The sequence below is a fragment of the Megalops cyprinoides genome, chromosome 8 (assembly GCF_013368585.1).
Source record: "Megalops cyprinoides isolate fMegCyp1 chromosome 8, fMegCyp1.pri, whole genome shotgun sequence".
Classification (NCBI taxonomy): domain Eukaryota; kingdom Metazoa; phylum Chordata; class Actinopteri; order Elopiformes; family Megalopidae; genus Megalops; species Megalops cyprinoides.
In genome coordinates this window covers 30,366,382-30,380,475 of record NC_050590.1, presented here as the reverse complement: position 1 = coordinate 30,380,475, position 14,094 = coordinate 30,366,382, and the positions used below count along the sequence as shown (strand labels likewise).

At 39.2% G+C, this 14,094-nt stretch overlaps 2 protein-coding genes across 2 annotated transcripts in view; both read right to left on the bottom strand.

Annotated features, from left to right (window-relative positions):
- The window catches only part of deaf1 (DEAF1 transcription factor), a 28,686-nt gene extending 18,387 nt beyond the window's left edge, over positions 1–10,299 (bottom strand). Inside the window, exons 1-7 of the mRNA XM_036534878.1 lie at positions 9,896–10,299; positions 8,069–8,166; positions 7,645–7,774; positions 6,614–6,760; positions 6,228–6,367; positions 3,967–4,032; positions 2,663–2,707 (exon numbers count right to left, since the gene is read on the bottom strand). Of these exons, the coding sequence (XP_036390771.1) occupies positions 2,663–2,707; positions 3,967–4,032; positions 6,228–6,367; positions 6,614–6,760; positions 7,645–7,774; positions 8,069–8,166; positions 9,896–10,103 (834 nt within the window). The 5' untranslated portion in view covers positions 10,104–10,299. The remainder of the gene's footprint in view (positions 1–2,662; positions 2,708–3,966; positions 4,033–6,227; positions 6,368–6,613; positions 6,761–7,644; positions 7,775–8,068; positions 8,167–9,895) is intronic.
- Positions 10,300–10,745: 446 nt separating this feature from the next.
- bet1l (Bet1 golgi vesicular membrane trafficking protein-like) lies at positions 10,746–13,748 on the bottom strand. Its single transcript, XM_036535530.1, has 4 exons — positions 13,726–13,748; positions 12,906–12,991; positions 12,732–12,788; positions 10,746–12,339 (listed from the first exon to the last, which is right to left on the bottom strand). The coding sequence occupies exons 1-4, from the start codon at positions 13,742–13,744 to the stop codon at positions 12,172–12,174; spliced, it is 330 nt and encodes a 109-aa protein (XP_036391423.1). The 5' UTR covers positions 13,745–13,748; the 3' UTR covers positions 10,746–12,171.
- Positions 13,749–14,094: the final 346 nt, after the last annotated feature.

The following is a 14,094-nucleotide window of genomic DNA, read 5'->3' as shown; positions in this document are numbered from 1 at the left end:
CCTTCACAAGTGCTATGGCAGAACACAGATATTCAATCAAACACCTGCCAAGAGTCCTATGCAGTCCTCAATATATGGGAAGAAAGAACTATATAATTGTGCATCAGGATCAATGAACATGAGGGTGACACACGATGCAATGATCCACGCTGTGCACTTTGAAGGTACACTGCAAATTACCAATATGACTGCAATGAGGAATTGTGGCAGTCTGGTCTCAGCAACCTTCTCCAACAGGACTACACCGCTTATGAGGAGCTTGTGTTGATACCGGCCCTCCGCACACAGCTATGCAAAGTTGCCTTATGCAAAACATAAGTTCACGGTGATAAACAAAATAAACATGACAGGTCATTTTTCCCCTTTCAGTTTAGGTTACTGGCATGGTAGTCAGCCTGCATGGAGAAACAAATGAAGCTCTTCTTGAAGAACTGATTCAAAAGTTACAAAACAAAACACCAAAAAGTACCAATTGATGGCAATCCAGAACATGGATGCCTGTTAAGAGAGCATTTTACCTGAAAGTGTGCAAAGTATTGTCTTTGATTCTGTAATCAAAGACAATAATCTGACATTACTTTCAATAAAATCCTACCAGGAAACTTCCAAAAAATCTGACACTTGACATCAACATGGCCATCTCACTTCAAAGTGTAAAAAATAGCATAATATACTTGTAAACTCTTACATATGCACACATCTGCGTTAACTATAAAATATGTACTTAGCTAGGCTAAAATTATAATTTGAACAAATCAATTGTAATAAATGTATATATCTATGAATATGTACAGTTACTGTAAAGAGAATGTTGACACTTCTCTGTAACTAACAGGACTGCTGAAAACTGGCATACCAAGCAGCCTGATCTCCATCCAATTCAACACTGGTGAGCTAGGGTAGGTAACAGCAAACAACTGAGAAGGTAGCTTGCTAGCTAGTAATTGGATAAAATGGAGCCGATTTGTTTTACCAACTTGTAAAGCTACGAGAGTTACTTGCATAAAATGGCAATAGTGATGTTGTAAATTTATACTGAAGTACTTCATGTCACACATTGCCACTTAACCTGTCTGTAATCTTACTTGTTGTATTTTTCCATGCACAATGTATAGTTATAGTTCATTATGAATATTTATGAGAGGGGATGGACAGTGAAAGAAGATCCATTTCTGCAGATCAGTGGCACAGGATGTTCAGTCTTTGACCAAACGTCCTCATGAATATTAATGATTAGACTTCAATTTGGGACACTTCAGCCTCATCAACAGCAGAGCCACACCTCTCAATGTTAAGCACAGAGAGCTGAATATCTGGGCACAGTACAGAACATCTGTGAAAACAATGTATGCATGGTTATAAACTCTAATAAACCAATCAAGAAAGAGCTAGTTTTACACCAAGATTTAAAGGCTCCTATTAATATGTGATAAGGACCATCACAGGAAGAAACATTTATTTTAATACAACTGATTGTGTTTGTAACCATTTATTATGCCAAACAGGTTACATCTGTGTTTGCTCAATGAGTATCTTAACTGTTTAAGTAGAATCCAGAACAAGCAGGCCATACTGACAAGACCATATTAGCCATTGTCTTGTTCAATGAAAGTCATGATTATCACATTCATTCCATACCTGATTGTACTTATGAACACACATTTTCTGGGTCATGATATATGTATGTATATGTCTTGGAGTGTTGCATTTCTAAGATTAATGCAATTATGGGTACGGGTGTTGTGAATCTGGCATTGTGTACAGACTGTAACTTACTAATCAGAAACTGACAGACAGCTGAATCTGGTTCCTGGGGCAGATGATAGCTGGGTGATGGAGGGGCATTGCGGAGCCCTTACTGCCAATGGCAAACTGATCTGTTTCATTGTATCGGCAAGGTTACCTCATTGTCCGTTGTGACCCATTACTTGTAGTCATCTGTCTGCTGCTAAGCTGTGGTCTTTTTGGGTTTACGTTTCCTTTTTTCTACAATGTGATGTGAACTACATGGGTAAATATATCTATGAAACAGCCTGAAATTGGACCTCTTCATATTGAAGTTGTTACATGAAACACATTCTTTCTATTGAAAACCACCTTTATGCGGGTAGTCATGAAATGTGTACATCACCATTCAAAGTAATATTGTCATTTACCTTGAGGGGTAACTGAATGAACAGAAATGACCTGTTATCAATTAGCATATAATTATCATTCATTTGTCTCCTCCTGAACATGAATGAAGTGCAGAGCCACCTGTTGTTCATCTATTACCATCATTGTGATGCTGATCTAATGAATGAGGCTGCCGTATTCATTAGACAACAGTCACTTTGACAGGTGCATCAGTGCCTAACGACAGCACCTTCACCACGTGCATGTCATACATACACTTACGGCATCGAGCAATGCTGAAAATCGTTGGTGTTTTTTTTCAAGCCAAGAGCTGTGTGCGTCCTGTTTGTTCTCTGTCATTTCTCACTTCAGGAAATGGAGCAGCTGCACAGAGAGCTCCTCTAAGGCATTGCTACTGGAAGCATGGCGAGCCACCCTTACCATTCTGTTTTGTACAAAGCTGAGATGCTCAGAGTATGATGAGGAACAGAGGCATTTGTGATTACCACAAAGTTTCAAGGAGGCGATACTCTCAAATTCTGATTACCATGCTTACGTTGTCCGCTCTGAAAGACTCCCCATCCTTGGTACACTAAAAGAGGAGGAAAAACAGACTTAGAGCCTATGGGGACCCAATGTTAGAATTCAGTTCTCTGTAACATCAGAAACTCACACATGGCTCAAGGAAGTTCTGACAGTCTGCACTCGCATCCCATTTCCCTGTGTCTGAACCAACAATGAACTGTGAGTCACACACGTCAGGAACACATCTGCATTGTACTGTGGTGAGAAACACGTGCTGTCTCCCACACCAAGGTAGAATTACCACTTAGCACTGGGCTGAAACATCCATTCTAAAAACAAGCTGAAACCACGGGGCTGTTTGAAAGTGACAATACAGGCACATACTCCCTGTAGTGGACATTAGATTTAATGTACAGGCTGTCCCTGCATTTACATTCCCGGAACCACACTGTAAACCACATACTCAGGAAAGAAATGATGTTTTCCAATATTTGTATTATATTATATTTGCATTATAAAGAAAGGTTGCATGGCTGAAGGCAGGCTGGAAGGAAACTTTTTCATTAAAAAAAAGCTGAATAAATATGGGGTTCAGTAAAATATCTATAATTTTATAAATACTGTATGAATATTCGCACATTTAAATACTTTTATACATAAAGCATATTAAAAATATTGAGAATTGTGAAATGCACTGAACGGCAGCTCCACATGACGACACAATGAAGAACAGCAATATCTGAAGACTGATTTTCATATGAGCGACACAGCACACACTTTCAAAGGACAGGATAAATAAACCTTCTTAAGCTCAGACAACAAACTATATTTGGAAAGCTAGTGCAACAAACTAACTCAGAAAAATATCTCTGTGGCCTTTTCAGACAACTTCTAAATTCACTGTTTTCCCCCACTTGTTTTTCATGGTCCAATTTTCTCATTCCCAGCTTAGGTTTTGTGGTAAATCTGGATTTTGTGCTGAGGTAACAATAAATGGTTCAATTTTTTTAACTGTTGCAAACATGGCTCATAGTGAATGGTCATATTTGCTTGGTGTATCCATATTATGTATAGAATATTCAGCAAAGAGGGGGTTTCAGTAACATTAAAACAAAAGATAATGATTAAAGGTATTCTTACAAATTCAGAAGCAAATTGTAGCTAAGGACAGGCCCTGAAAATCTCCCATTTTACCTGAACTAACACACTGCGCCTTAAGGTTTTTATTTTGGCTCTTGGTTGTATCCTGGTACCCTTACAGGCAATGTAACACTGCTGACATTTCACATGTGACACCAATGGCAGTGGCAGGCCATGTGAACTCACCACAGGCAGGTCATCGCAGCAGGCCGCACATGTGCAGGAGGCGGCATGGGGGTTCAGAATGCGCTCCTGGAATCAGAGCAAATTGTGAGCGACACTCTGAGACAGGGGGTCCCCGCAACTTTCCAACCTGCATGACCCGCTTCATCAGTGAATGTGCCTCCTGACACCCACCCTTGATTAAAATAAATCATATCACATGTTCAAACATAGAATGAAAAATGTATTTTTTTTACATATTTGGAACGGAGAGCATGTATGCCAGCCAGTGCCTGATTAGTGTGAATGTCAGGCAGCCCAGACAATGAGGGGCAACTAACAGGCTGTAAAAGCCTAAAATAAGCATCTAATTAAAAAAGAGGAATACTGACAAAGAAGTAAATTTCTTGTTCCTTTTGTCTTGACGACCTACCAATCTCTCATCTATTAGGGCTGCCCCCTAATAGTCGACTAAATGTTAGTCGATGAGAAGAGTCGTAGTCCACCAGGTTTTCAGTAGTCGGTTAGTCGCAGAAAAAACCCCCTGAAACTCCATTCAGGAGCTGCGCCTTGTCGTTAAAAAGTTATCAGACTATATCGGGCAGGAAATCATCCAAAGTGTGGGATCATTTCGAGCGTGTAAAGGAGGACCCCAAGAATGTGACATGCAAACTCAGCATGCAAAGATTCGCCTATCATTCGTCGACCTCAAACATGACTTGAAACATCAAACATGATCTGAAACATGTAGGAGAGAGCCAATACAAAACTAACACAGGACGAAAGTAACACGCAGATTTTCTCCAAGCCCATACAAGTGTGATATGCCTGACTGCGTAAGCATGTCAGCATGCAACACTTACCAGAACCCCGAAAAATCGAGTCGATACATCATACTTTCGTGGAGTTATACCCGAGAAGCTGTTTTCGATCACATAAAGTAAATTCACTCAAGCTGTAATTTTTTTTGAATGACAAGTTGTGTCTATTGTTTCATGTGTCATAGTCATGGTCATTTTACAAATTAATTAGTACTTGAACACATCCTGAAGTTTGCCATATCAGAGTTTCTCAGTTTAGAAGCAAGCCAGGTTTAACTGTCAGGAGTCATTGTCGGAACGATTGTAACAGTTGTTTCTTTCCTCCCTCTGCAATAACAACTACACTTATTATAGGGCCTATTATTATCCCGAAGTCGTTCCACATTTGTACAAAATAGCACCTTAGTAGGCTATTGATAGAACACACACGTGAGTTGTTAATCACTACAAAAATTAGTTTCTGTCTGTAATGTTATATTTTAAAATGACGTTTATCTGAGAAGTGTTACTTCCATCCCGGCTCACCCCTAAGTAGCCTAATGTTATTATCCCTTTTGTACGTAATTTATTTTTATTCAATGTAGCACGCTGTTACCATGGTTCGTTATGTTTTCATTAGCGTTATTAAGCTTCTCATAGTTTACAGTTGGCATTTGCTATATTTTTAATGTTAAATCACTGATTCTTCAAAGCTAAAATTAGCTAGAATTTTTTCTTACTGTTCTAATCGCACCGGTTTTAGCATACGCACTAAACAGCTAATCACACCGGTGCAACCATATGCGCGAGAGTTATTCCATTAGGCTAAATAATTAATGGCCTAATTAACATTAAGGAATAGCAAAGTTAAGGCTATATGCAGCTAAATAAATAAATATATTGTCATATGCGCTATTAGGCTTATTCAAGTGTTCGTGGGGACTGGGGAAGCTAAATTACCTCACTTACTGCATGATTACTTCATGTTCTGTTTTTTATTTATCATTTGTTTTAGAAGTCATTGTGTTGGTGTTACAAGTTCATATGTTGTATTATGTTATACTGTGTTGAAATAAATTAACAAAATGTTCAGTCTCCTTGCTGGTTGTTCCGACACATTCAGAATGATTACCGCTTTTGCCGTTAGCATTGTCATTAACAGACAGCTTGCTTCGTGTGTGCACTTGTAAAATTTATATTTTAAAGGCTCATTATTACGGTTTTGTATTTCTCTGTAACGCAGCACAGTGTTAACAGTGTTACTTATAACATTCTCCCTTAGCCCTGGAACTCAAACCATTTTCTGATGTCCCAAAAAAATATATATTTAAATAATTAAATTAATGTCATAGAGTGTGATGACTAGTCGAATAACGGCTTGAACTAATGACTACTAGTCGACTAGGAAAATCTTTGGTCAGGGACAGCCCTACCCATCTCCCACCCCCAGCTTGACTAGTCTGCATTCGGGCTCTCTCTTCCCACCTGGATGAGGCACTGCAGTGGGCGGCCACCATAGCGAATGCTCCTCTTCCAGTCCTTGCTGCTGGCCCTCCCGGACATGCACTCAAACTCGGTAGGAGTGTACCAGGTGTTGTTGTGCTTAATGCAGCGCCCTTTCCCCCCTGTTTGAGGAAGACAACAAGGCCACCAAGCACATCACTTAGCTGAATGCTCTGGGGACAGATTATGATTCAAGCATGCCCACCCTCCACATCTGGGTGTCAAAGTAATGGCTGGAAAACTGGCAAGATGACTGACATACTCAGTCAATATTCGAACAACAAGAACACAGAGTAACAAATAAACGGCTTTGTGGATACGACTGCACTCATGGGCTTTGGGCTCCCCCTAGTGGTAGAATGACATACCTGAACCCAGTCTGTTTTTATAGAGGATTCCGCTGGTGTTCCGACAGCGTACAGGTAGCTCGTTGTCATAGACCGATGGGTCCCAATTATACTTGGAGTCATGCTTCTCGTGGCCTGGAGTCATTGGTGTGGAGGGTGTCTGGGGACCTGAGAGATGGTCAGGCAAGTTTACACACCCGTTAATGTTTGCATCAGGGCTGTATTAGAGAGTAAACATTTAACATGCATAATCATAGGTGATCATGGCTTTCATAGGTGAGAAAGCATTTCCTGGCTCTCACCTCCAACACTGACAGAAGTTGGTATAATTAACACAAGTGTTGTCAAATGTTGTCTCAATACCAAGTGAACAATCAATGTACATAAATGCATAAGGGCCCTGTTTACACTCGGTTTTGAAATGTGTCTTGGGTGACTGGATCACAAGTGGACAGCCGAGACACATTGCCGTTTGCACCTGTGTCTGTCATTCGTCTCCAAGGTGTCCAGCTGACCACTTGTGTTCAGATTTCATTACTGCTACATCACTTCCGCTAGAAGGTCAAAGGGCCCCAGACAAGTGCCAGATTTGTTTAGCATAGGCTCACTAAGAAAACAAAAATGTTTTAAGAACTAATATACATGTACGGGCTATTCCAGCTGTTGAGATTGACAGGACAAAGTCATTTGCGACTTTCAAAAGAGCGCAGGACAAGACGAAACAGGAAGAATGTTAGAAAAGCAGTGGCTTTCGCCTCTGCTGTGATAGCCACAAGACCCCAAAGAGTGAACTGTACTGATGACGTGTTTTCCTGTTACGTCCTTGTCGGGGACACATCAGGACGCATTAGCATTTACACTACAAAAGATATGTGGTCAAATGACTTCCAGACCACCTCGGCAAGTGGTTTGAGTGATCAGATCACAATGCGTCTTGGTGGTCGTTTACACAGTATTTAGCACTGTCCACTTGTGATCCGATCGCCCGAGACGCATTTTAAAACCAAGTTTAAACAAGGCGGAGAAGTGGAAGACAGTTGATTATTACAAACCAGGAGTCATCGGTGTAGCAGTCCCTTTTAATCCTGTTGCATCCACTATGCTCCCATCAGTGTGAACCACAATGAGAGTGGCTTTCTGGGCATTGAGGCTGTCACCAATCTGCAGAGTGGTCCTGCCCGTCTAAGGTGAAGACAGAAAAACTGAAAAATACCCAGAGACTGCCCTCTTGTGGATGTGAATGATTTGATGTAAGAGGTCTCTTAAGCCAATGAGAAAACACATTTTGTAGGCTTTGATGTGAAAACTATATTTTATACATAACTTAATTAACTCCAAATATAAAGCCTTCATGGATAAATGGTTGCAAGTGCCCAAATAATATGTAGGTAGGACTCAGGAATTTACTGTCATGCACTAACTTTATTCAAAGTTTGTGTATGAAGGACATAGCCATGTGAATGCTGAATTACTTACAAGTACATGCTCAGAGATGGAGGCTGCTGTTGCAACAGATGTAGTGAACACATTGTCCCCTGCTGCATGTACATCCCCCACAGTCACTGTTGTCACTTCTGTTAAGAGAATTGTATGTCATTATTAATGAGTTTGTGTTATATTAGGCTTGTTTACACCAATAACTCAGGTCTTAATGTGATGGATATTTTATGCTGCAAAGATAGGCCTCTTATAAAGCTGCATTTAATGTTCAGTGAAACCATGCTATTTATCATCGTATCTATTTAACTATGGAAAACCACATTCTAACATACATCAGTCTACACGCAGGTCATCAGTAATTTAGAGTAAGAGTGCATTAAATCAGTCCAACACAAATAAGACAATTGTCTCTACAGTAATGCACTGGGCACCTAGCATACCGCCCACATTAGCACCATCCATACAATTTTAAACAAAATGTGTGCCTAAAATATGATATGGCAGTATTTAAAACAAGAGATTCAGATTCCTGTAACACTGGGAGTACCTGTTTAGCAACATTTGTATAGCTATCGGAATAGCCAAGTACAAATTTTGTTAGCAAAAAAGCTAGCTAGCTAAATGTTAAACGACTGACGAGTGTATATCAAAAAATGGCATGGGTAATTTGGCAAGCTGTTACATTTAAACCCCCTTTCCATGTTAACAATTAAATTCGCTACTATATGGATTTTATTTCCTGACATAAAAATTCCTCACTAGCTGTAAATACTGAGTAAATACTTTATAACATCTACAATTCATTGTTCACTACCTGCAAAAACATTTCTTACACGTTCCAAATGAAATACGTCATTTTGCATGTGCATACACTAGGTTAACCCTGACTTGCAAATGGCAAAATATACATTTATATATAAAAATCTATTATACATTATCATATTATTTTATTTAAAATTAATTTTAAATTAACGTAAAATACACAACAACACTTTATGGGAGTAAAATACTTCACCACGTATTTAATGTCAGCCTTACACATTGAACAATCAATATCATATACAAAACCCCAAAGTAGCCTTGTTATTGTTTTTCTGTTTTTAATTTATTTTACAGAACACATCACTTTCGTCATGGCATATGGGATGTACCTTTGTGTTTGTCAAACAAAAAAACACAGTATCCCTAAGCATTTTTGTCTGTCAATCATTTGCATGACTTTTCAACATCGGGACTGTCTGCAAACGATTCTCATTAGCATGTTTGTATTTTCTATGGAACTTTTCGTACAGTACCGTGCTTTATATGGTTAGAGCACATTTCCCTATTACGTTAAATACGAAGTTACATGTTACGTTTGCAATATAGTATTGTTCGTAGTGAAAAATGGCGATTAGCTAGCCACCTAATTGAACGTTACAGCAGCGTGTCCGTATTGTAAACACACAGCTAACGTTTGCTAGTTCAGCTATCCATCTAACTAGAATGTTGCCCTCCTCAAGGAGCACCTCGAGCTTGCTAAGTCCATTGAAAACATAAGTTGGTTCAGTTTAATTTCCGCAGGTGTAGGGAGATGGCTAACTAGCAACAACTGTACGTGAAAACTTCGAATTTTAGGCCAGTGAACATTAGCTCAGCAATCACTTAGCATAGCGAACAGTATATGAATTCCATTATTATGAACACTCAAACAAACGAACAACAGGCAAACCACGGCATGAAAAACAAACATCGCGCCAGCTTGCTAGCTCGTCGGTTCGCTTCTATTTTACGATACTTAGTCACAATAAGTCGTAGTTCAACTAGCTAGGTGTAGAAACCGCTAACTAGCTACCGTGGTTGCACTAGCAAATGTGAACTTTCCTGCAAACGCCGTCTCGGTCTCGTCTGGGTTCGGCAAGGACTCGGCTCCAATTTCGATGTTTCCCGGTTCACCCATTACAGTCATCGCAGCAACTTCGGCATCCGATTCAGTCTCCGAGCCCTCCCCCTCAACTCCCGGCACAACGGCAGTACTTTCGGACGCCTCCTCCAGCCCGAGTCCCTTCGTTGCCGATTCAGACTCATCCATTTCTACGGCCTCTACCGATTTAGGCCGAATATGTCCGAGGGAATATCGGAAAACAGACTACACGGCTTCTTCAATACAACGAGACGGTAAAATTCCTCAGTTGAAAAAAATTAAGCTTTTCGGTCGTTTACATATACATATTTTACTTTTGACTATGAGAATAACATGCGATAGGAAATGGCTTCCTTCTCACGCACGACCGATCAACACACAGGAAGGAGGCAAAGCGGAAATTGGCGAAACGATTCGTGAGATGAGGCTTGAGACAGCTGAAGGGAATTTCGACCAATTTCATTCATTTTTATCTGAATCTCACTAGCTTTTTTATTTTAAATACCACTAATTTCTTGAAGAATGCTTTATTTCACATATAAACATACTAGAAAAGTGTCGGAGCTGTCAGAACTCAACGCAAAATGCTCACTGTGGATTGATACTGGTGTAATAGCCTAAGCGTTGATTAGGCAGTTGTAATCACTTGCTTTTTATACGATGACCCATTCATATTTCAGAGTCTTTAATACTGGAAATGGAAGTGATAATACAGTACCCATCTTCAAACTCCATGAAATATTTCCACAAACATCACTTCTCATACTACTTCATCAGTTCAGTAATTGCTGTAAATATAGGTGCATTTTTTCATCTTGATAGCTGCAGTTTCATAAGACCACAGTAACATTAAACATACTGTATTAAACAGCAGTAGTAAAATCAAGGCCACAGTTTCTGATCAACAGTAATTTATAATGGCAGGTTTTAAAGGTAGGAAAGAATAATACACATTTGGTCCTTCTTTATTCTTGTAGCACAGCTATATATATATAATATATAAGTGTATGTGTGTAATGTACATATCATCATGCCATGTGTCTTGCGTACCTGGTGTTCCCACACTTTACACAGTCACTAAAGCCATTAACTCCATACAAGTGTTCTCTCATAACTAATTAACATCAGATAACATTTTTCTGCTAGTTCATGCAAAATTAAGTCTTTGATATATGGGAGGTAATTACCTGGATGTTTTCCTGAACCATCAAAAAATAAAAAAATATAATTACATACATAAATATTTATAGGACATAGAGTTCTTATACTGCAAACTCAAAGGCAAAACAGGAGTAAGTAATCTACACAAAAAATAAATGATGCTGCCCTCCTGCTGTCACTCTTGCTTACAGAATGTGAAGAACCATCACCTGTCCCCAAAAACAGTTTGGTGATTATCAACTTGTTAAATATCTTAAGGATCTTTGTCTTTCAAATTTCACCCTTGTGAATAACCAAGCTCAGGTCAATCAAATTCACTTGAACAGGTTGTTACTTGTTACTTGTTGATTTTTAAATTGTCTGTCTGTGTAAGCTTGCCATGGGTTAATTTGCCTCTGCATAGCAGGGAGGCTGTCAGAGCTGGCTTTTGGCTGTGTGCTTAAGGCTGGTTCCATTTTGTTTGTGGCTGTTTAAAATAAACTATTGTTTTGTAAGTTTTGCCCCTTCTCTGTGTTTTCTGTGAGAAGTGTTGCCCATCTTCTCCATACAGATATAATGGGAAAAAATTCCTTTCACATTCAAATAAAGTCTCCTTTATCATTTGATATTTTTTTGAAACTGAAATGCCAGAAATACTTTCTGTTTCTCCTGTCTGCTTCTCTGGTTCCTTCATTATGTTCTGTTTCTAAAGAAGCATCTTTATTTCCATGAGATGTACATATTTTAACATAAAGTGAAATGCAAAAAAAAAAGACAACATCCCACAGGTGTGCTACTCCTGAATGTCCCCTTTCTCATTCTCCTGACAAGCAAATCATGGGGCTTGCAGGACAGAAATGACAGAAATAGCATTTGCCAAGGTTCTCACATCCTCCATATTAAATCCATTATCTCATTAGTGGGCTGACCCAGGCAAGACCCAATCTTCTTCTTAATAGCTGTGCAAAACTGTTCCATAATTTCATGTTAATGAAGACCAGGTACCCTTTGGGAAAGTACACTTCCCATACAACTGAGAAATGGAATTAGTGTATCCCTCCTTTAAGAAGGAGTGAAGCTCTGAACTCTCAGTTTCTTACGTCTGGGCCCTAGAGACCAGGTAGTAGAGCAGGAAGAAGACCAGCACAAGTCCCACAGAGACATAGCAGAGGATCTTGCGGTTGTCCCTGCCAGAACGCACCATGGAAGAAAACCTCTTCACACTTCCTGTCAAAAGCCCTGTGGCACTCAGAAAATTGGAATCCTTCAGAGAAAGGAGTACATGTTTTAGGATGATGGTAATACTAAAACAACTTACTACTACTGCTACTGCTACTACTAATAATAATAATAATGCATAACTGGCATACACACTTATATATGTACAAAGCTTAACTAAATACATGTGGTGAGCAAAATACAGTCTAAATGAAAATTTCAAAAAACAAAATCAATTTAATTTATCAATATAAAAGCAGACATTTAAATAAATCAATACAGCACTTGTTGTATTAACTGATTGGCAGACACTCTTATCCATTCAAACCTACAACCTTCTGGTTAAAAGCTCAGCTGCCAAAACTTAATGCATTAAAGTAACCTTGCAGGGCGGTGGGTACGATGTTAATGTCTGAGTTTCTCTGCTGCTACACTTACCATGCCATCCAAATATGCATTTTGCTCTTCTGCCTCTTTGTCTATATCATACGCCAGCTATAATGAGAAATAAAATCCTTAATTTGTACTCTGTGGACCCACAGATCGATTCCAAAACAAATGCAAATGCAGCAGAGTTGCCACGAAATAAAAACATACAGAAGGCTTACGTACCGACTTCAATCTGGAAACTTTAGAGGCCAAGTTTTCCGCTAAAAGCTTGTTTTCAGCGTCTAGCACATCATCCACCGCTCCATGTCCTAAATAAAAACATGGGAATGAGAAAATTGAGCTGTTACTTCGCGGTCGCACCACACTGTGAAGTAGCCTGGTATCAGCACCAAGGTGAATGCCCCCAAAACACAAAAGCTACTGTTCCATAACGGTTCAGCAAATACCTTTCCTCGTCACGGCCTATGCAAATTGTAAACAGAAAAGATTTACTTCTGTCAGGAGTCACGTGTAGAAATTATGACGTCTCGGGATTACTGCCAACACACGGAATCGAACATTTATCGAACGTTAGCTATGTTAGGCGACAACTCAAAACAGACCAGTGTTGATTAGTCGAGGAGAAGAAATATATAAAGCGCAGCTCTTTTGTAAATTTTGTAGTAAACCAGCGACCTAGGTTGTTTGCCAATCATAACGTCGGTGTTGTTTGCAATAGCACTGTCGCCTATATTCAGCAAAACAACAAAAGAGCGCGACTCTTTACTTGACACGTACTTCATTTCCAAAATATTTAAGACTTATAGGTGTGTGCGGTTTGATCAGTTGTAGTTGTCTAACGTCAGTTATAACCTGCTAGCTAACATCGAGTTAGCGTGAAAGCTAACTATTGGCTGGCGACCACCACAGTTGTATCAGGCGACCATTTATGTTACTTACAGTAGGTGTTATAAGCATATTTTAAAACGCGGGAGTTAAAACCAACAAAAGCTGTAACGCCAACATATCACAGAGATCAATATTTGTGTGGTAGCTACCTTACCTCTGTTCCAATCAGCCATCTTCGTAAACTGCCAGCTTGATTCTAGAGGTGAAAGGTCATATCCGGTTAGTTATGCTTTGGTTACATGTTTACAGTTCAGAAAATATGTAGATAATGATAAAAAAGCAAAATAATACCCTACCCCATTTACATGTACAATATATGTGTACATTTACTGTAAATGTGTCTACACACTGAGAAGGAATTCAGTGATGAATTAAACATGGGTCTTAAATATGGGGAAATTATATTACATACAATATAGCAATTAGTATTTATGTAATAGATGACCTTATCCATACTGTCTTGAACAGGTTATTATATTTCATCCATTTATTCAGCTGGGTATTTAATCAGACACATCTGGTG